General features: G+C 42.3%; 1 protein-coding gene across 11 annotated transcripts in view; it reads left to right on the top strand.

Annotated features, from left to right (window-relative positions):
• Positions 1 to 22,179, top strand: part of TNRC6A (trinucleotide repeat containing adaptor 6A) — a 46,190-nt gene that overhangs the window by 4,201 nt on the left and 19,810 nt on the right. For 7 of the 11 annotated variants that reach the window (XM_071761000.1, XM_071761006.1, XM_071761007.1 and 4 more), the window contains 5 exons: positions 1,104 to 1,139; positions 6,273 to 6,363; positions 9,331 to 9,352; positions 15,603 to 15,935; positions 20,957 to 21,004. In XM_071761000.1, the coding sequence (XP_071617101.1) occupies positions 1,104 to 1,139; positions 6,273 to 6,363; positions 9,331 to 9,352; positions 15,603 to 15,935; positions 20,957 to 21,004 (530 nt within the window). The remainder of the gene's footprint in view (positions 1 to 1,103; positions 1,140 to 6,272; positions 6,364 to 9,330; positions 9,353 to 15,602; positions 15,936 to 20,956; positions 21,005 to 22,179) is intronic. The other 4 variants (XM_071761005.1, XM_071761008.1, XM_071761009.1 and 1 more) reach the window with 2 other exon arrangements.

The raw sequence follows: 22,179 nt of genomic DNA, 5'->3' as shown, positions 1-22,179 counted from the left end.
TGAGCAGTTGCTGTGTACCTGGGGCCAGCACTGAACCATTTAGATGGACAGAGTGCTGGGTTCTGGTGCCAGTCCCAGAATTCAGATATTTTAATGTTTTTCACCCTCAGAGCTCTTGTCACACTGTCAGGCGTGGCAGGGAGTGGCACAAAGTGAAAGTAAACTGTAGAGCTGCCTGAAGTCTTGGGACAGAGCAAGGGTCACTGGTTAAATGCTCACATGGAATGGGTTTTCTGACACAGAGTTATGTTTTATTCATTTAAAAGACTCAGAAGTGGTTTTGAGTGAAGGTTGTTTTCAGAAAGCTCTGACCAGTTTGTGTTAGGGGGTTTCCATCAGGTGGGCACCCAGCTTGATAAAGCTGTGGCATGGCTGCTCTGAGGGGCCTGGTTCATTGTTTTACTGTTGTGGAACTGATAGCCCTCCTTCTGTCTCTAATGTCATTATTTACAATCTTACTACATTTGCAGTGACTTAGGCAAACTGTAAAAGAGCAAATACCTTTTTTTGGGAAAGGTCAATAGATCTGTGCCATGGTTTTTCTTAATCTGAAATCCCATGGTGTAGGTACAGACTGTAGTGTCCCTGGGACATCACTGTTGTGTCAGGAATATTCTGAAGTCACAAGTTTCTGCTCAGAGATTAATGGGTTGCAAGTACTTTTTTATCTTACTAGGAATATTGGCCTGGGCCCTGGGTTTGTGGTGGGATAATTACTCCAGCTTTTACAGCAGCTTGTTTATCCAGGGGGAGTGATGACTCTTTTAGGCTCAGGATCAGCAACTTGGCCTTTTGAAAAAGACTCTGACATTTTTGGGGTGGTCTCTAGGATGCATGGGTGCTGAGTCCTCTGCAAATATTCCTGCAAATATTATTCAGAAATAAGCATGGTGCATGATTTGTGACAGTAATGCAAATAAACCTATTTCACTCTGTATTGTTGCATAATGTGACAAGCTAAATGTCACCTGCTGAACAAGAACTGTCCCTTAATTTACTGGAGAAATGTCAGAGTTAAAATAGATGAAAATTAGGAGCAGCAAAAATCACCGTTTCGTTCTTCTGATTTAAGAAATAACTTTTTAATTTTGTTTGGTAAACAGGGCTTTCCTGCCTCATTTATGTGGAACTGAGAGAAGGTAAATATCTGAAATACACTTACCATTTTATTTTTTTTCTGTGAAGGCAGGAGTTTGTCTCATGGTTCAGGAGCATGCAGGTGGTAGGGAAGTTTCACTCTGCTTTCAGAGATTTTGTCTGCACTGGTTGCAGACCACCCCTGTCCTTGGAGAGCAAACTTTCTGGAGAAACAGTTTAATCTCTTTTCTTTGTTTGCCCATTTGTTAACTGCAGATAGGGATTGTTTATTGAAGTCTTGTCTGTTCAGATGATAAACTTCTTGGGAAAGAGATTTGTCTTTTGTATGTTTGGGTATCAGGGAACATCTTGAGCACAACTTCAGAGCAAAACTGTAAAACGTGAAATTTTACATATACGAATATGAAAAAATATGAAATATTATTCCAGAACCATGGAACATTTATAGTGTGTGTAGTTTGGAGCAGAGCTGTGTTCATTCACCTTCCCTATAGGAAGATGGGAAAGGGAGTGTATTCCAACTGCTGGGGAGTGGTAGACATGGTAGTTAGGATTCTCTCACTTCACTCTTAAGGTGATAATTTAAAGACTGAGGTATTTAAAAGTAACAAAAGAAAGTAGCTGAGACACATTTAGCAATTAATTATTCATTGAAGTAATTGTTTCAGTTCTTAGCTTGGCAGCACCTCTTCTATACATTAATAGCTGGAGAGAATTAACACACACAGGACATCTGTACATAAGTGGTTTTGTTTTGTTATTGGTGCCTGAGGCTTTCTTTGCTCCTGTGTAATATGCTGAGTGGCTTTAGTTGCCAGAGAATTTCCATTTAAGGCACTGGTGGGCTTTTTTGTAGTTGTTTGGGGTTTTTTTTGTTAACTTTAAGTACTGTTTTCTATTCTGAAACTTGAAGAGTGAGTGTTCTTTTTAGCAAGGTGTGCTATTTTGTGGGTAGCATTAACAGAGGAATTGAATGATCCTTTTCTAATCAAAATACACATTTTATAATTGATTCTTGTGTAATGGTAGCTCAGTAGAATAGCTGTTGGGTTTTTAAACAGAAACTGAGAAATAATTTTTATTGGCAGTTATATGTAACTACATAATCTTAAAAAAAATAAAGTTTAGGGAGCTTGTAGATCAGAATACAGAAAAATCATCAAAACTTCATCTCAGAACTGTGTTGGAAAGAGTGTGGAATATCAGTGTGGGTTTGAATCTGCAGTGTGTGTGCAAAACATGTTTACTGCCTTTGCAGGATTGGGAAAGATCTTTCAGTTCCAGCTCCCTAATGTAGGTACCTGGCACTGCTCCACCTGTGGCACTGCAAGTTAATGTATAACTAGAAGAGAAGCAAATGGTGGAAAAGATTTGTTTGTTTGTTTGCTTTCCCTCAGGTTTATTTTACATATTTCTCACAGGAAAATTTAGGGTGGTTTCAAAAGGCACTTGTTTTTTATTTACTTCATGTAAATACTTTTATTTACTGTCTTGCCAAGGTGGTTGTTCTTTGTTTTTTGCCTCCTTTATTTAAATAAGAATTGTTATGAGGCACACAAAATTGGAGAAAAAATATTTAAAATAAATAACTGTAAATGTTTACCTGACAGTCTGGTTAAAATGTTGCAGACAATAGCAGCTTCTCCTTAGATGTTCTCAGAGCCACCGAGTGTGCAGCCTCTCCTGTGATCAGGATCCATTTTCATTTGGTCTCACTTGAAAATAAAGCACCTTTCCAGCTCAGCTGCTTGAAGGGAAGGTCTTAGCTGCAGCCTCACATGTGATTTGTGTATGGCGTGGGGATGTTCAGTTGATCTAAATTGAAAAATAAGGTTTGCATTTCTGCTAAGACCATTTAACCTTGAGAAGCTAATCCAATTATATAGGAGGAAGAAGGAATTCCCTGTACATGTGTTTAAGTGAAAGCTGGGTGGGTGATGGGGGAAATAACAGAATTCTCTTTATATATTCATTTTCTGAACCCGAATTCCCACTCAGGGCTTTTCACCTGGGCAGCTGATGGACCCAGCAGGGTCAGTGGGGTGGATTTCCCCAGGTGGAGGGAAAAGCCCAGCAAAAGGAGGTGTGAATTTCCTGGCCTCATCTCCTCACTCCAGGGCTGGGTTCCCCCCGTGTTTCAGGAAGCTGCAGGCTGGTTGTACAGGGGGTGTGTGAGGTGTTGAGCAGCTACTGAAGTCTGAGATGATAAATGGGAAACAGCACTACCTAACACTTGTGTTTCTCAACGAGTGGCATTCAAAATGAAGCTTGCTTGTTATATGTTCTAATGGGTGTTGGAATCTGATGCATAAATACTGTCTGGTGAGAGGGTTGTGTATTCATGTGTTGGAGAGAATAAAGGAAACTTGTGCTTTCAGCTGTCAGAGATGGAAATTCGGGAGTTCTGCTTTAGGCTGTGATCACTAAATAGGCAAATCTGAACTGATAATTCAGTTTTGTGTTTATGTAAGAGGGCAGTGGGAATAGGATTCCCTTCCTTGGAAGGACCTGGGGCCCCAGGAAGGGCTCCCTGTCCTCAGTGAGTCCACTACCATCTCCTTTTTTGTTTGAAACCAATAATATTTGAAATTTTTGAGTACTTGTTTTGAAACGAAATATTAATAATATCCAAATGGCACAAGCTTTGACGTTGAAATGTAAGTCTTGTTGTTATGGTATTGTCTCTGCTGGGAGGAGAATCACTTTCAGCATCTGGCTGAAGGGTCTCACAGTGGGATCTCACAGGACCAGCTTTAAAGCTTACAGGTAGATCTCAGCCAGGCAGCAGTGGTGTGGGAGTCACAGGATGGCAGTGCCATGCAGAATGCAAACCAGAAGAAGCTGCTCACCAGCTGCAGCTGAGGATTACTTACATTGGCACCACCTACAGGGAGGGGCAGGTGCCTCAGAGTGCTCTTTTGTCTAATTAAAAAGTGAGGAAGTTGCATGAATTTGCCACAGTGGAGCTGAGCAATGGGGAACTGGAAGTCACGTGTGTGTTTTTTTAAAATAATTTAAAAAAAACCAAACCTGCAGTGCCTTCACCCATTTTGAAAGGGACTTGACCTGTGTTAACAGTAGAATTAACTCATTTACTTATATAAGTAACAGAAGTTTTAATAGTTGTGGAATCTTGTGTTTTACTGTATTCAGTTGGCATTGCTTCTGACACATATAAATATATATAATCTTCTTTGAAACTGGAGGTTTGTAGGTAGTTTGGGGTTAAAAAGGAGCCCAGTGTTTCTAGACAGAAATAAATCACATATTGGTTGCTCCTGACAGACACTGTTAGCTCATTTCCCTCCCCAAAGTTTTCTATACCCAGCCTGAGTTGTGTTTGTCAGTGTATGTGCAGCCCCCTGGAGAAGCTTTGGGGATGTTTAAAGTGATCATGTAATAAAATATCTTCTGTTCTGTGTTGCTGAGTGTGTGAGCAGCTTGGCAAGGGTGAGAGCAGTGGTTTTCATGTTCCCAGCTGAATGTTGGCTGTAGGCACCACAGTGACACTGATGGGTGTAGATTCCCTTTGGTCACTTGTTTCTTGGATTGGTTTCTTTTTTTTTTTTTTTTTTTGTTCTTTTGGGGACAAACCCAGTTACAAACAGACTGTTGACCCAGGAGAGGATTTGTGCTGATCTCTGAAGGTTATCCAGGCAGTAAATTTGATGTCTTCTTCCTTCACTTACTGAAGACACCTGGAGCTGTTTCCACATCCCATCCAAAGAGCCCCAGCACTCAGGGCTTCCTGCAGGCTGTGGTTTGCCCAGCAGGAGGGTGGGGGTGTGGTGGGGCTGCTGCCACCCAGCTCTGTGCTTCAGGAAGAGCTCTGGGAATACATATTCCAGTGATTTTTTTAAATCTTGTCCACCTGGCTATGGTAAGGGCTTGTGGGCCAAAAACTTCCAAGCTTTTTAACTGAGAAATGCTCCTGAAATGGCAAAGAAGAGTCTTAGGAGGAGGTTTTGTACTGCTCAGAAATGCTTTATTCTCCAGATCTCAATCAGGGAAGTGACAGAGTATCAGTCAGCTCCCTCTCCCTCTGTCCTACAGTATTCTTACAACAGCAAACTGCTGCCACTCTTTCACTTTTATATTCAGCTTTATTGTTGCTTTCTAAACTTCAGAATCCTTTCTGGGAGCAGTTGTTTTTATTCTGATGGATGAAACAGCCAACCCAGCTCCAGCTGCACCTTCTGTGCTGTCAGGACTGCACATGTTTTTGCATCATTGGCCCAGATGCTTTTTTGTCTGCAGTTACCACAGCCTCCTCTGTCACTTGTGTTTGTGTGGAGCTCCTTCTCCTTCTCATCTTGCCAAGCATGGCCTTAAAGAAAAGTTTATTTTTGCTATCATTAAATTTGTATGAGATATTAGTTCCTGCTGGCCCCCATAGCTCACAGGTGTGCTTGCATGTCTTCAGTTCTTGCTCCTTTTTATACCCCCCATGTTTTCTCTTTTGTCTTGCCTTTGCTGAAGTCTTTTTAAAGGGGAATTTAGTGTAATCTGGAAAGTGGTGCTGCTGCTGAGCCTTCTGTTTTAGGATGTAAATCTTTGTATTAAGTGAATTTGAAGTAGTGTTGCAGGTTCTGTTGTCCTGTTCCTGAAGTCACAGCCCTGTCACTGGTTTCCTGGGCTCTGGAATGGCTCTGGTAGCCCAAGCCCTGGCCTCACCTTGCTCTTCAGTTCCTGCCAGCTGAGGAAGCTGCTGCTGGGGCAGATGTTCCTGGGCAGATGTTGAGGACCAGGGAGGTGCAGGAGGGTGTGGGTGCCTGGGAGGGACCCAGTGCTGGGCTGAGTCCAGTCAGACCCAGAGCAGATTGCAGGGGACAGTGGTGGGTGAGAGCTCAGGGTCAGAAACATTCACAGTAGTGGGTAGAGATTAAACACCATCTGAACTTGTGCTGGCTTTTGCATCAATTTACTGTCTAAGCCTTCATTGTGAGTTTTGGGAATCAGAGAAATCTTCTGTGTAGCTTGGCACTGCATCTGCCTTTAAAGTTTTATCACTTGTGATTTGCAGTGAAAGGACATAGTCCCTATAGAAATATTATCCAATTAGAAGTCAAATTCCCCAGTTCCTTTTGGGTCATTGTGAAATAATTGTTCTAAAATGAATCTAAGTGTGTACAGCTTGTATTTTGGGAGAGTTAATTACAAACTGTGTGGTTCAGGGATTTAGTGCAAGAAGAGGAAGAACAGTTGATGGAAGAAAGGAAAAAGAGAAAAGAAGACAAGAAGAAGAAGGAAGCTGCTCAAAAAAAGGTATGTTGAACATTAACAAATAAAATGCTGTGCTAGTGGATTACTTGGGCTTCATCACCACTAAGTACTGGGTGCTGCTGTTCAGAAGTGTTTTCTTTTTAACTGAAGAGTTTAAACTTTAAATGTACTGCCAGTTACTCGGTGGCATCTGACACACTGAACATCTGAACTGGCTTTGTGTGCAGTTTATTCAGAGAAGAAATCTTTTTCTGAGATGACCACTTTCCTGATTGTCAGTTGAAAGGCTTGAAAGTTCAAAAGCTTTCTCAGTTTTAGTGCATTTATTAGAATAAAATTACCAATTTTTTTAAAAGATAATGGCTCCCAGCTGTATCCTTCCTTTAATGTGTCTTCATATCCTTGAAACATACATGTTATAACACAACCTGCATTCAGGAGGGTGGATAAAAATTAAAATATTGGCAGCAAAGGTGCTTTGGGATGGAAACATCAGAGAAATGCTTGTAAGCACTTCAGAATTCCTGTTTCCTGTTAAGATATTAATCGTGGCCATTGATTCTAAATATTGACCCTCAACGTGAGAGGAGATGGTAAATCTGTTTGTAAAACCATGTCCATTTCAGGCTTTTGTTTACTGGCAGTAGCAAAGTGAACTTGAACGAGTTTTTCTCTTATTCCATTGACTAGTGCTAGGTAGGATAGTAAAAAATCAGTAGTCAGCACCCCTTGTCTGTTGGCCTAAACAAAGGTGCTCATTGTGCAGCTGTAGGAAATGAGGGATGTTCAGTCTTTCAGTAAATTTAAATGCAATAATGCTTGAAGGTTGCTTTGGGAAGAGAGATGTGGTCATCTTGCAGAATGAGAGGTTCTTTTGAGTAGCTGACAGCAAGGCTGCAGGATAATTTTTGGACCTCAATTGTAAATTTATAACTCGTGTTCTTTTTGGATTTCTTTTTTAATCAAAAAGTGTAATGGGAAAGGGATTTGGTTTACTTGTAGGATTTCAGTCTTCTAAATAAGTGGTTCTTAGCTGACTTTCTCCTCCAGCACTTAGCATCTTCCCAAGTTGAAAAGTGTGGTTGAGAGTGAAATTTGTAGAGAAATAAAAGCATAATAAATGTTTTTTTGCCTAAAAAATTGTGCCTGCACTTTCTCCTGCCATGGAGCACTTCCTGGGCTGTTCTCAGCAGCCAGAGCTCTGTTCTGAGGCCTCTGCTCTCAGGGTAACAAAATAGTGAGTGCATGGACTTCAAATGAAGGAATTTAAGAAGCTTCAGTGGACAAAGAAGTAGGGTGCCATAAGTATGCTCATCTGCATTCCTGGAGAAGCTTAAACTTGATCTAGATTAAAGAGAATACACCTCTGAAAAACCATGGTAACAAACCAGTGCCACTTAACTGAGCTGTTTAAAAAGTCCTTGTGCAGATGTGCTTGTATCTAGATCAAAATGAAGAATTGTTCGTGTTAGTCACAAGAAAAGGAGAATCCTTTTTCTGTTGTGTTAAGATTTTTGAGTAGTTTGAGATTGACCAAAATTGCTCTTTGTTTTGTAAGCTTTTTCTGTTTGATCTCCTCAGAATGTACTGTTTTGTGTTACCAACCATAGACTCTCCAGCAAAAACTTGAAAGGCTTTACCCATGCAGCAAGCACTGGTAGATTTTGGAAGTCCTTAGCTGAAAAATGCTGAATTTTTTTTTTCTTTTAGAGAATAGTATCTTAGGATAAAAGGCAGTCAGCAGCCTTGTCCTGTGGCTTTTTCTCTTCACTGATCTCTTCACTGTGGGTAGTGAGAAACAGCAAAAAATTTTTGAAAATCTGGGAGTGAAGGTGGTGTGGGGGTTTTGATGCAGTTGTGTAAGCAGCAGTTGGCTTTATTTTCTCTTTCTTAATTCCAGTGGTTGATGCATTAGAGTGGATTTCCTTCAGAAGAGATTTTACACTCTTTAGCTATTTTTAGCAGTCTCTAAGAGCATAAATAAAAACTTGAAAAGCTTTTACTCAGGCTTTCTTAGGAGCAAGAGGAAACACTTTGAACTGTTGGACAGGATAACTCCTCTGTTCCTGTCCTCTTGGTTTCCTTACAGGCAGTGAGGCTGTGGCACAGAAGAGGCAGGAATGTTTTCAGTAGTCAGCCTGACAGTACTAATGTCTGAATTCAAAGTGTCATCAAATCAGTGAATCAATAAATTTTCCTTGCATTCACACACTCGTTTCTCTCTCTCCTCATGATTTTAATTATAGACAATTGTAGCTTAAGTATTATCTGAATTTATTGCATGCTATGAATATCTGCAGTATAATTAAAATGGGTTGTGTACAGCTACCAAAGTAACCCTCTCAAATCTTATTTTGCTTTGGCAATAGTGCATTTTGAAAGTTTTAATTAAGTCAGCTCTAGTGTCGGATAGGAAGAAGTGTCCTCTGTGCTTTTGGGAGGTCCTGTTTGAAGTCACTTTTTCAATGTTTTACAGTTAAAACCATGCAATCAAGGTGCACTTACACAAAATGCCTCTCTCCCCATTTTTATCCTATGATAAAATTTTGTTCAGATAAATCTCACCTTGGCCACATCACAGGTGTAAGCAGCTGAATCTTGGAAATGAAAGGCTTAAAGCTTTTGTATTTACTTCTTATTCCTTTGCATTTTGAGGTCCCTCTTCCCCTGCCGTGTTCAGCAATAAAAGTCTTGGAGGTTCCTTGCTTCCAGGCACAGTTTTAACTCACTTCAAACATCTTAATTTGCAAGTTTAATTCAGTCTGTTTCATGTAGTTATCTTTCAAATTAGTTTTGTCTTCTATAACCTTTAAACAGCTTTCTAGGCATGAGGAATAATAGGCATGGGCTGGCTAGAGAGACACCTCTGAAGCAGATAATTAAATAACTTTAAAACATTTTGAAAGAGGAAAGTCAGAAGCTAATGTTGCTTTATGAAGCAGCACGTGCACTTGTGGTTTTTCTCTTATCTGCACAAAGCACTGACACTTCTTTTTTTTCTCGTTCTAGGCCATTGAACAAAAAATCAAAGGTAAGTTACTTTACAGTTATTTCTATTCTGTATATTATTTTTGCATTTTTAAATATGTTTAATCAGATAGGTCACCTGAGCACTCTTCCCAAACTGAAAGATGAGATCCTTCAAACCTCAGCTGCACTTTTTCAAACAGTGACCACAAGAGTACTGGCCAAGGGTTCCTTCCAGGGACTGGAGTGTTCTGGTCTTCCTGTTTTCCACTCTTCATTACCTGCACAGCACCAGGCAGAGGTTTAATGCCTTGAGTTCTGTCCCATGTTGGCCTTTTCCCTTTGTTTGAAACATGTGCAAACACTCCAGCACTTCAAGCATGACCATGTCTGTGTGGATCTGTTTGAGGCTTCATTTCCAAATATTTTAAGTGCAGCTGGGGTTGGGAGCACTGGATAGACAAGTGATGGGGATGTCTGGTTCTAACTCTGGCATGTGGAGGGTTCATCCTGACCAAACCACCAGGCACCTGGAAGCTGTCATTTTGGTGCTGGGTTTGGGCTGGGAGCACTGCAGTTGGGAATTCTGTGTCTGCCTTCAGGTGCAGGGCTGGATGCTCCATAGAGGTGCAGGAGTAATGTCATCATTCCATAATTCCATGATATTATCATTGATAAGGAGATGTTTCTGAAGCAGCCTGTGCTGAGCAGTGCATGGAGCTGCAGGTTAAGCATTTGTTTCCTTTGGTCTTTTCCTGCCATAAGGCTCTGGATGTAACACACCAGATCTCAAGAACTGTGAAAATGGTTTTATTCTGAAATAATAAAATATATTTGAAAACATAGTGGGGGAAGACTCTAAAACATTTTGCTGTAAATAATAAAGTCCATTTTGAGTGACTGACCCATGTCCTTAAGCTGCTGTGGCATCCTATCTGTCACATTTTTCAAAGGCAAATGGCTACAAATACAATGAAGACAGCAGAGCAGGAATTCTGCTCCATAGGCTGGAACCTGGTGGTTCACTTTAAACTGAGAGAAAGAAAATACCTCTCTTTTGAAGGATGGAGTAAATACTACCTCTTAATTTTATTTATTTTTTTTTTAATTCTTGGAGGCCTAATGTTTACTGATTATCAGTATTATATTATGTTTCAACATGAACGTTACATTATTATTAAAAGGATATTTAGGGAAGTTTAGCAGGAATTGAGAGCTGTCATAGACAGGGGAGCTGGCACCTTCTGAGGAAGCACAGACACAGAATTCGGACACACAACTTTTTGCAGCCATTTCTATAGGAACAGAATTTGTTGCTTATGTTGCACATAGCTCTTTCAGTGTTTCAACAGTTTTGCCTACTTGTGTTCAGGATGCAAATTAATGTTTCATTAGTTTCCAAGTTTCCATCACGGTAATGCCTTAAATAATTTATTCTGTGCATGAGCTGAAGATAAAATACAAGAGTATAGGATCTCTAAATAATTCAGAATTATGTTTCTTCTTTCAGAAAATAGCTGGTTAATTGGTGAGGGAGGATATAGTGTGCAGGGAGGTAGTTTTTGTGTTTGAGTGTATTCTGGATGGCTCCAAAATGTTGTTCCAGCTACGGTACAAATTGCTGTTCCTGCCACCTGAGGTAGCCACTGGTGTTCATGTAGAATTGTAAGACTCCCTTTTCAGGAAGTTAATAGTCCTGATTTTCTTTTTCCTGTTCAGGGCTGGGAATGGAAATAAGATGATGTTAACATGAATGCTTCTGGTACAAGTACTGTTTAATGCTGTAATATTGCCATTAAAAATGTGTGTGTGTCATTCCTCTGGGTTTCAAATGTTCTTACCTGTCTGGTTTTATACATCTGGTTTTGTTAAAAAAGGGAAGAGGCAGTTCATAGGAGTTGGATGAAAGTATTATTTAGTTGCTAAGCAGAAGGTTTCTCTCTTTGTGCAGCATAACAGATTCATACATCAACAAGTGCCTTCCGAGTGCTCTTGTACCAGGTATTTTAGGAAAAAATAAGTATGATTTGAAAGCCCTAATTTGCTGAGAAGGCTGGAGAATTGTCAGCTGTTGTGGTGTTCCTTCTGCCTCGGCAAAATACCTGTTTGTCTGTGTTTAATGTCGGTACTACTAAAGACAGACAGATAAATCTATTTCCCCTGAATTTCTCCTGAAATGGGCCCCTGCAAACTGCACCCTGGCCAGGAGCAGCTCCTGATGAGCCAAGCAGCCCAGTGAATGCAGCTCCAGAGGTGTCTGGTTGTGCTCGCTCACCTCGGGGCAGTTCTGCAGGGTGAGGGGAGATGACTTTTTGCAGCCACTTGACCGTGTGTCCCTGACACCCCTCTGGAGCCATTCCCGAGGTTTGCAGGGTGCTGCTGGTGGTGCCGGGGGAGTTCTTGGGAGAGCTTGAGTGCTCTGTGGGACAGGAGGAGGCAGAGCTGGACACATCTGCCACTCCCCAGCTCTGGGTTCCCCGGTGCTGCAGAAGGCAGAGGCATAAAGTGCTGCTTTTACTGCAGGACAGAGTAAACTTTGAATCAACCACTGAAACGGAAAGGGCTTTTAAAAATAGCTGGGTGTGGAATTGAAATCTTTGACTCACATTTCCCACCTTGGAAACTTCTTACTGGTTTTCTTCTCTGCAAAGCAGCAATGGCCCGGATACACTCGCTCTCTGGGTTTTGTTGCTGGGGGCCGTTCGTTTTGTTTTGTTTTCCCTTTGCCTGACCGTGCTTTTCCCGATTAGAAACCCCCCCCAGGTGGGCTTTGGAATGTCAGAAGTGTTGGGTGAGGGGAGTGCTGGGTGCTGAGCCCCGGCAGGCAGTGGCACCCAGGCTCCCCTCGCTCGGCTCCGCAGGGGTTAAGGGCTTGGCACACACTCAGATATTTTCCAGATCAGCTCTCGGAGCTTACAGCTGCGGCCATTTTTCCACAACGAAAATTCTAGCACTACATCTTACGTGTGTCAGCTTGAAAGCCAGACTTCCTCTGTTTGCCCTTCAGCATTCCAGCACTGACAAGTCCGGGGCAGGAGGCAGCAGTGCCAGAGCTTTGGGAGCGGTCAGTGGAGCAGCAGGCAGGGGAAGGTGCAGATGACAGCTCCGTGCTGCTCTTTGTGTGCTTTAGGGGAGGATTGGATCTTTGTGCGCCGAGCCCGGGCGAGTGGGGAAACTGTTTTCCATCTGCATTAAAGTTATTCAAACAGCTGCCATTTTTTTATTGGAGGGGGAGTTGAAGTCCCTGGGCCCCTGCTCCAGGAGGAGTTGGCAGGCAGCTCCTGGAGCAGTAAAATGACACCATGCTTCTCCTCCATTTTCTAATGAAATCTGCAGAGTGGGAAAGCAACACAAGTTGGAAGCGTCTTTCTTTGGAATCTCCCTGTAAACTGTAGCTTCACCATCCCCTGCTTTGTGGGTTTTCAGCAGGTTTGTTCTTTATGAAAATGTGTCATTTTTAATCCTGGTTGCTGTAGGCTCGCTGGTGTTAGTCAAGTGAGTTGGAGCTGTGCTAGGCTGGGAGGCTGCTAATGCTGTCTGTCTGTCTGCCTTAATGCCTTCCAAAATAAAATACTGCTGTGCAGAACAAACTTCTGGTAAACGGGCAGCTTGTTTATGGCAATTTAAAATATTAAGGTAGTAGTTAAGGGGTGTTGGAGCTTCTAGTAGCCATATTGGAATATTAATGTGTTATTTAGTCTGCTGAGAAGTTGTGAACCAGAAAGTGTTGGGCGGGATAAATTGTATAGCTGAAAACTTACTGTGTGGTTGGTACTTGGGGAAGGGAATTCTGTTGCACTTGGGATTCGTTTCGGTTTGAAATTAACATCCAAACATAAATTGCATGTACTTGAGGGTAGCCCTCTTATCTGGTAGATTGCTATCTAGTTTGCTGAGCAGAGTAGAAAGAATTATCATATTTGCTAAGGAAATGTATGCACAGAATCTGTGAGAAATGCAGTTTCCTTAAGGTGTTTGTGGAGTCCTGTTCATGTCCTAGCTCAGGGGCTTGCTTGGCAGAAGGTGCCTTGTTTATTAGTTGCACTCGTTTATTGTTGAGAGTGATTGGATTGCCTGCAAGTCCCTTGGAGTCTGTGATAATGTGAACTTTGTCTTAAATTAGGAAAGTAAAGTATTAATGTTGCTGCCCTGCAGTACTGCCCTAAGCGTGGTGCTGCGACTATGGGTATCACAAAATGTCATAAAAATGATTTTACTTCATCATAGAGGAGCAATTACATGTGAGTGGCAGTAGTAGTGCAGCAGAAGTGAATCTTTTAATTGACCATGCTCTGGGGTGTTCCATCTTGGATTAAAAATCTCTTCAAGAGAGGTGTAATTCCAGCTGACAGTAAAAAAAAAAAAAAAAAAAAAAAAAAATAAAAAGCTTAAATACAGTGTGCAACAAGGTGACTGATGTGTGTGTGTCCCTGCGTGGTACCATTGCTGTGTGGCTGCCTTGCTGGCTGGATAATGACATCCCAGCTGCAAAAAGTGGTTGTTTGCTGTGCATGGCTGTCAGCACAGCTCAGGTGTGGGCTGAACCCTGTTTTCAACTAAAAGAGTGCTTAGGGGGAATCAGTTGCAGCAGGAGGCATCTTGATAGATCAGAAAGGGCAGTAGGTAGAGACTGGGGTATGTGAACCATTTAAATTCTTAGTTCAAAGTTTTTTGCAGTACCTTGACCAGAGGAGTGTGCTAAGTGGTTATGTATTAAGTTAAGAGATTCTCAGATATTCCTAAAATACTTCCCCCCCCCTTCCAAGGCTTACTCAGTGTTATTTTAATTATTTCAAAAGCAAGAAATTTGAGAAGGGATAAATGGAAATAGATCTGGTTTTATGAAATTCAGTTCCTATTATAATTTGTTGTCACAGTATAATAATCAAAAGTCTGTGCAAGGAATCTGATCTAAGGTACCTGATTTTTTAATTTTATTTTTTTTTACAACACAGATAACAACTTCAGGGGATGGAATCTGATACAGTGTGGGGGATTTTTTTTTTTTTATTTGCCAATTTCTCTAATAGCTTCTGAATACCTTCTATTCCCCATGCTCTCTCCATTAAATTGAGTTATGTCTTGGCCATTCCTCTCCTGAGCTCTGTCCTTCTCCACTCAGCTGTGAAATGGAGAGCACTGGGTGGGTGCTGGGGGTGGCTGGAGCTGCCAGAGCCTCTCTGCACCCTGAGAAACAAGGAGGTCCCCACCATTTTTTCTTTTCTGCTTTAAGAAAAGTAGCCTATATTTAGTATTCTACCATAACATGACTCAGCTGCTGATTCCTAGGTGATGTGTTATTGTAAAGGCCTTCATGTTTGTGTTTGTCAAAATACAGAGCTGTGTGTTTATAGGAGAGATTTTAAAAAACACCATCCTAAGCAGCACTGACAGTGTTCAAATGGATTCTTCAAACAAAAATTGGAGGAGTTAGTTTTCATTTCTTTTTTACATTGTATTACCTGTTCTGAAAGGGAAGGATAAAATGGTTTTAACAAAACCAAAAAAAAAAAAAAAAAAAAATGGTCAAAGGCCCAGGAAACAATACAGTCAGTATTTTTTCTAAAATAAGTTTAAATGCCAGAATAAGCTGACCTGGTGCTGATTTGTCAGAGAAAGCCACAGAAAGCTTGGTGGGAGTGGCACCCCTTCTCTGGGAGAACTGGGTTAGGACTGATGGCAGGAGAGTTCTGTTCCAGCCCTGGGGTTCTGGGGTGATGGAGCCTCTGGTGGGGAATGAGTTCAGGCTGGAGAAGAGGAGGCTCAGGGGAGACCTCATCACTCTCTACAACTCCCTGAAAGGAGGTTGGAGCCAGGGGGGGGTTGGGCTCTGCTCCCAGGTAGAGACAAGACAAGAGGCCATGGGCTTAAGAATTTTTTCCTAATATCCAACCTAAACCTCCCCTGGCAGAGCTTCAGCTCTGCCAGGGGAGGTTTAGGTTGGATATTAGGAAGGAATTCTTTGCAGAGAGGGTGCTGAGGCATTGGGATGGGCTGCCCAGGGAGGGGGTGGATTCTCCATCCATCCCTGGAGGTTTTTAAGAGGAGCCTGAATGTGGTACTGAGTGCCCTGGGCTGGGAACCACGGGGGGAGTGGATGCAGGGTTGGATTTGATGATCCCAGAGCCCCTTTCCAACCCAAATGATTCTATGATTCTGAGTTACAGCTTGAACCAGAACCACTGCTGCCTTTCTGGATCTCCAAGCACATCTAAGAATATTGCTTTAATGCAGTTTGGTTTGTTTTTTTTTTTAAAGTTGCTGTTCCCACGAATAACTTTGTCCGACTTTCTCTTTCTTGGGGGTGGGGGCAGTGCCAGAACACACAAAGACCAGTGGAAGCCAGCCTCAGCCTGTCACCTCCCAGGGCACTCCCCCAGGACCCAGCACCACCAATAATGCCAAGCGGGCCCCCGCCAGCAGCCAGCAGCAGCCTCTGCCTCGCTACCCTCCTCGGGAAGTACCGCCACGATTCCGGCACCAGGAACACAAACAGCTGCTGAAACGAGGTCAGCAGTTACCTGGGATAGCTGCAAGCCTGGGATCTACTCCTCAAGTATTACCCGGGCAGCCAGGAGGCAGCACTGTCACACACAGCCAGCCAGTGACCAACGGAGAAGTGCCCAACAGCAGCAAAAAACAACCAGGTGAGGTTGTTCTAAAGGCCTTCATGTTTGTGTTGTTCAGAACACAGAGCTGTGTGCTTATAGCAGAGATTTTACAAAACACCATCCTAAGCAGCACTGACAGTGTTCAAATGGATTCTTCAAACAAAAATTGGTGGAGTTAGTTTTCATTTCTTTTTTACACTGTATTACCTGTTCTGAAAGGGAAGGATAAAATGGTTTTAACAAAACAAAAAAACAAAAAAAATGGTCAAAGGCCCAGGAAACAATACAGTCAGTATTTTTTCTAAAATAAGTTTAAATGCCAGAATAAGCTGACCTGGTGCTGATTTGTCAGAGAAAGCCACAGAAAGCTTGGTGGGAGTGGCACCCCTTCTCTGGGAGAACTGGGTTAGGACTGATGGCAGTCAATTTGAACAGTGTTCAAATTGATTCTTCAAACAAAAATTTGGAGGAGTTAGTTTTCATTTCTTTTCTACACTGTATGGGTGCTGCTTTTCCTTCCCTGAAATCCAATGGTTTGCACTCAGTCATCAGGGAAATGGTTGAACTGATGTTATTTCAACTTGAAATGGAAGCTGCAGCATGATGAGATGTTTTCCTGGGTTGTATCCTACCTTTGCAGGATGGTTTCAGCCATCTTGGTGCAAGTTTCATACTTCAGCATCAGACATCTGAGCTGCTGCTTGCTGGCAGGGATGTGCAGTAGGCCTGTCTGCTGATGAGGTGTTGAGGCCAGTGTCACCACTGCTGTGTTCTGAATTTTCAGCCTTTATCCTAATAAGTGATCCAAGCATGGTCCTGGTATGAAGCATCTTTTTTTGCATCCAGTTTTGATGCACAGCTCTCCCAAGGAAGGGTTTTTCAGACAGGTTTCCAGAGCATTCTGAACAGCTTTCACCATGTCTATTTTTTTCTATCTTTCTACATCTAGGATACAGATTGTTCAAAATATCAGAATTACTTTTTTTTGTTGGGTCAGAGCTGTGTTGTCTTACCAAATGGATGGGCCTTTGCTGTACTGCTGTTCAGGGGTAGTTATCCTTTATTATTTTGGCTTTTTATGCTTTCTCTCCAAATATCTTCTCAAGAGTAGTAAACTTGCCTGTTACTTATACATAACTTGCTGTTCAATGGATGTACTACCACACAGTTCAGCAGGTTTTGGGGGACAATAAGGGCTGTCTGGTTTTGACTGGAAAAAAGTAACTGTCAGGGTTTAACACTGCCCTGGCAATTAAACCCAGTGACTGATGCTCTCTGTTAATCTCTCTCCTTCCTGATAAAGAAAGGAGAGAGAATAAGGGAGAGAGACTGATGGGTTGGAAACTAAACTACACAGCTTTAATGAAACAGGAATGATAAATAGGAAAAATTACTAAATATATACAAATACACAGGAAAATTGATCCCAGGTTCCACCCCCTCTCCCCCAATAACTCTCCCATCCCCACTGAGGCTGCAGGGCAGCCCTGGGAAAGTCCAGGCTGGAATCCTGGGGTCAGCAGCAGTTGGGAGCTGGAGGCAGGAACACACAGGGATTCAGGCTGGGATGGATCAGGAGCACAGGCAGAGGAAGGGATGGAATCCTCCCAGGATGCTGAAGGAAACGGGGAACGGGTGAAGGAAGGGAAGCAGGAAGGGCAGGAAGCCTCTTGTGATCCCTCAAGTTTATCCTGAGGATGAGGTGTATGGGATGGAATCCTCTGTTTGGTCAGTTCTGGCATCTCTCTTGTCCCTTCCTCCCCAAAGGAGCTGCAGGTGGGACCTCTATTCCTTCTGGAGGGTAAAATGTTCCTCAGAGCTGAGCAGTGTCCTTGGCTCTGCACCCCAGGCTCTGGCTGGAACTCTAAACATCAGTGGGATCAGTCCTAGGAGCAGCCACTGACTGAGAAACTTCTGTGAATTTCAGCAGTGCAGCTGCTTACAAGAGACTGAGCTGAAAGCAAAGGTACAAGAGAGAAAATCACCTTTATCCTGGCCCAAACCAGGACAGTAACTTTCTTTGTAGGGATCTAGATTTTCAAAGGAATTGGGTATTAATGTATGCTGAGACTTGGACAGAGACTTTTTTGTTTTTATACTTGTATTTATTTGTGCATATAGCAATAATGATGTAACTTGTTCCTACACAGAATTTCTTCTGAAACTATTGCATTCCTAACATTTTTCAAAATTAGTGTTTTATACACCACAAAGGATGGAACTCCTAACCCCATCAGTTACAAAAAAAAAAAAAAAATTAGAGTAAGGATTAAAAGCACTGGGAGCAGTTTATCCATGTGCCCTTTGAGGAAGGTTTCTGGCATTATTTTCAAGTATTGTTTTTGTAGCATCCTGATAGAACACTTCACCACTCCAAGAAGACATTTTAAAGCAGCTATTTCTTTTAATTCATCTGTGTAGTTTTTTTTCCTGTCTGTAGCCAGGTTTGAAGTAACCTTTCATGTACTTGATTCTAAGATGAAGCTTTTTTTATCCTCTCCTGGTCAGTTTGTGTTGCCAACACATGCTGCCAGCAAGTAGTGATTTAAATAAAAATTCACATTTGACTAACCCAAGAAGTATTGCTCTTTATGCAGCCTGCTAAAGCTTTCTCATAGTATCCAGAGGGTTTTCTGACCATAGTGTCCTTCATTTCATTTTTGTGAATGAGAGCCCAAAATGTAGTTAGTTGGGTTCCCCTTGCTCTTATTGCATTCCTCCTGATTTTGTGGTGCAGCTTTGGGCTGGGAGGTGTCACCATGTCCCTGTGCCCTGCAGAGCTGAGCTGCTTTGCTGGGAGTAGTTCTGTGGTTTGAATAATATGTTAATTATTTGAATAATGTGTCTGCACATCCAGCTGGTATCCAAAAGGTTCTGAGAACCTTTAGGTGTGAGAGAAGTTGGCTGAATCACTTATCCTCGTCTTAAGAAAATGTTTGTGTCACCTGTAGCATCCTGCCAGGACTCTGCTCAGGGAATTCCCCTCTGCCCAGGGCAGAGCTGACACAGGGGGCTTGGTGCCCAGGGTCTCCTTGCACCTCTGTGCTGGAAAAATCTCTTTGCTCTCCCATAACCAGGAGTAATGTCTGGTTTTGTTGTCTCTGAGAAACGGAGGTGAGATGAAAGTGTAAAGGAAAATAATTTTTCAGTGCTGGATGTTTGTTGGGGGTTCCAGGTCTTCTGGAACTTGCAGGGGTGGCTTAATGTCTTCTGATAACTTGGTATTGGAAAACAAGTTGCAATATTTCTTGCCTGTCTGACTCTTACCTGTTCATTCTCCCTGGTTCCTCTTTTTGTCTCCAGTTATATCTGAAATGAAAATCTCATGAAGTTTGACACATCTGTAGGTCCCTTCTTGTTGTAATATCCATGTTTAGGCCATTTGGGTCAACAAATTTTATATCATAACAATATATCTCTGCAGATTTAAGTTCTTCACTATGTTAAAGCCCTGTTTAGTGGGCATTGGAATAGATCTGTATTTTGGGGCTAAAAGAAGATACATAGCTTGATATGTTTCAGCCAAAATCTCTGGAATTGGGAACAGTTCCAGTTGTTTTACTCCCTGGCAGACTCCAGGACTGGATCTCTCCCCAGTTCCAGTTGTTGTAACTCTTTGGTGGGTGCTTTGTAAAAGCCAGAGAACACAAATACTGCTAAATTTAAAGTCTTCCTTTAATTGCTTTGGCCATAGTAAGTTTCTAAATCTTGGGTACTAAAGAGTTTTTTAATTACATCAGTGGGCAAAGAAAAACATCTCTGTGCTTGTGATGTGTGTGAACAATCTTCTGTTTTGAAAATTAACCTACTGCCTTTAGAAGTAAAGCTTAAGCACCAGTCCTGTGGGTTGGAGGCTTTTTTCCTGCTGTTTTTAGAACATTATCTTTTTAATAAAGACATAGAAGTGAAGCTGCTGCCGTGTAGTAATGCTGAAAGGATGCAGTCTTGAAACTAAATGGTTATTTTCAGAAGTCTGCATTAAGTAGCTCTTATCAGAACATTTTCATACCCAGTGCAGTTCTTTGTTTTACTGAAATTTCCCCCCATGTGTAAACTCCACATGACAGGAAGGTCTGGAGTGCTGCTCAGGGTTTGTTTGCCTCTGCACTTTGTAGCACACCAGAATAGCCAGGTGGGTATCCAGGGACATGGGTTCTGCAGGGAAATAAACTATTTCCCAGCAGGAATGTCCCTGTGGGACAGAACAAACCAGGAGAGCACCTGCCCCATGACTTGGGTCCTGCCCTGTGTGCATCCTGGGATGTTCAGCCAGAGCCTTGGGAAGCAGTGATTGTTCCTGGGAGTTTCCTGGGCTCTTGTAGGGAAGAAGGGAGCAGTTGGGGTTTGCAGTTAATAGTGGTGGAGGTTGGCTCAACGTAGGAAACAATCCCTTAAAAGTGGAAGTTATGGTCTCCAACTGTAAACTTTGTGGATTTGGAACATTGCTGCCTGTGGGAAACTGGGGAGGAAGCTGGGAGAGTGGGAAGTGGAAGTCTCTTATGCACACACTTGGGCTAAGTCAGAGCTGGACCCTGTTTAGTTCTGTTTTCTAAAATCACAGAGCAAAATAATGACTTCCAGGTGGAGAAGGCATGCTGGGATGTGAACTTGCTTCAGCTTCAGGGCTGACCTCTGAAATTCAGAGTTAGTACAGGGAAAAATTACCTGAATTGAGTTTTGATGAGTTCTTCCTCTGCTTTTTTTATAGAAAGCAGACTTTTTAAACCAGACATGTTAAATTGGTTAATTAAATGCCAAGTGTATTAAAACTAACAACAAGTACAATTATTTAGTAAAAGCAGCAAAACTGCTGTAATTAAGCCAGGGGCTGGAGGGCTGGGTTAGGTGCTGTGGGCAGGCAGTGCAGAACCTGCTGGGGGCTGGAGGCAGCAGGACCCTGGGACATGGGCCTTTCCAGAGAGAAAGGGGTGCTAGGAAATTGTTTTGAAGACTTGGGGGCTGTTCTCAAAGGGCTGGTTCGCTTAAGTAACACTTATGTAATGTTCTTCCTTTCTTTGTTTCTTTTTTCTTGTTTTTGTTTTGTTCTGTTTCTGTAGGCATGCCTCCCATTCGGGACTTGGTGAGCCACTCCCCTAACCAGTCAGGTTAGCTAATTTCACTCTCACCTTTTTCCACACCACGTGTGTTTGTTGCACTTACGTGTTCCATACCACTTTGTCCGATTTTATTTGATTTATTTTATTTTTAATTCTTTGGCTTACTGTTTCTCAGCAGCATGTGCTGGGTGACTGACTGACTTTCTCTCTGCCATTGCATGCTGCCTTGGGTGAGTGCTGGGGGCTGCTGGGGGCCATGCAAAGCCACTGCTCAGGGAGGGGACAGCGTGCAGGAGGGTCCCTTCTGGGGGGGCTGCCCCTGGGGTGGGCTGGGTGCCCGGCCACACTCTGCCCTTGTGCTGGCAGCTTTCCTCCTCTGTGCCTTTTAGCTTGTTTCCTAAAAGCTGGAAAGGTTGTTTACTAAAATGCATTTTTACATAAGAACCAAAACTCCATAATATTTGGGAAGGTGGAATACTTGGCAGGCTGTTGGGTAACAGTGTATATTGAAGTGGGAAAGGAGGCAGAGGGAGCAATGTGTGCCAGAGCCCTGAAAGCCTGAAGCAAACAAAGGCATGATCACATTTAGTGAAAGTTCATGTTCTACTCAATTAGAGCTGCTAAACAGGATTCACATGTCTTTATTACTTTGGAGGAATAGATAGTGTATATCCTAAATATACAGATAAATATAGATAAATTCAACTAGCTAAGGAGGGAACTCTCACTTTGCCTTGGTGGGAGACAAGGGTAGGATTCCAGGAGGAATCTCGGGCAGCTGGATTTACTTAACTTTTGAAGGAAATCTACCTGCTGCTGCATTCCTATACCACCTGATAGTGCTTTCACTAAAGCAATTTCCTTGATAATATGAGATGTGTTGGTGAGGTGAGGTGAGTTTGTGGGGGCTGGCTTGGCCAAGGTACAACTTAAAACACAAAGATGGGATTAATGAATTTTAATTTTTTGTAGTTTTACATAATCTCCTTCTGTTATTTTCTGTTTATACGTGCAAAGAAATCCTAGCAAAGTGTCCAATAGTGGTTATACAAATAACTCCCACTGGTGATTCATGGGAGCAAACTTCAGGTGTTCCATCATCTATACTTCTCAATCCTGCTGTTTCATTTAGACCATGTGATTGTACCTGAAAAAAAAAAAGCAGCTTTAAAAATACATAGTTTCCAGCAAACATTGCCCCCAGGGGTAACTGGAGAGCTAGA

The sequence above is a fragment of the Heliangelus exortis genome, chromosome 17 (assembly GCF_036169615.1).
Source record: "Heliangelus exortis chromosome 17, bHelExo1.hap1, whole genome shotgun sequence".
In the NCBI taxonomy this organism is placed as follows: domain Eukaryota; kingdom Metazoa; phylum Chordata; class Aves; order Apodiformes; family Trochilidae; genus Heliangelus; species Heliangelus exortis.
This window is presented reverse-complemented; position numbering and strand designations above follow the sequence as displayed.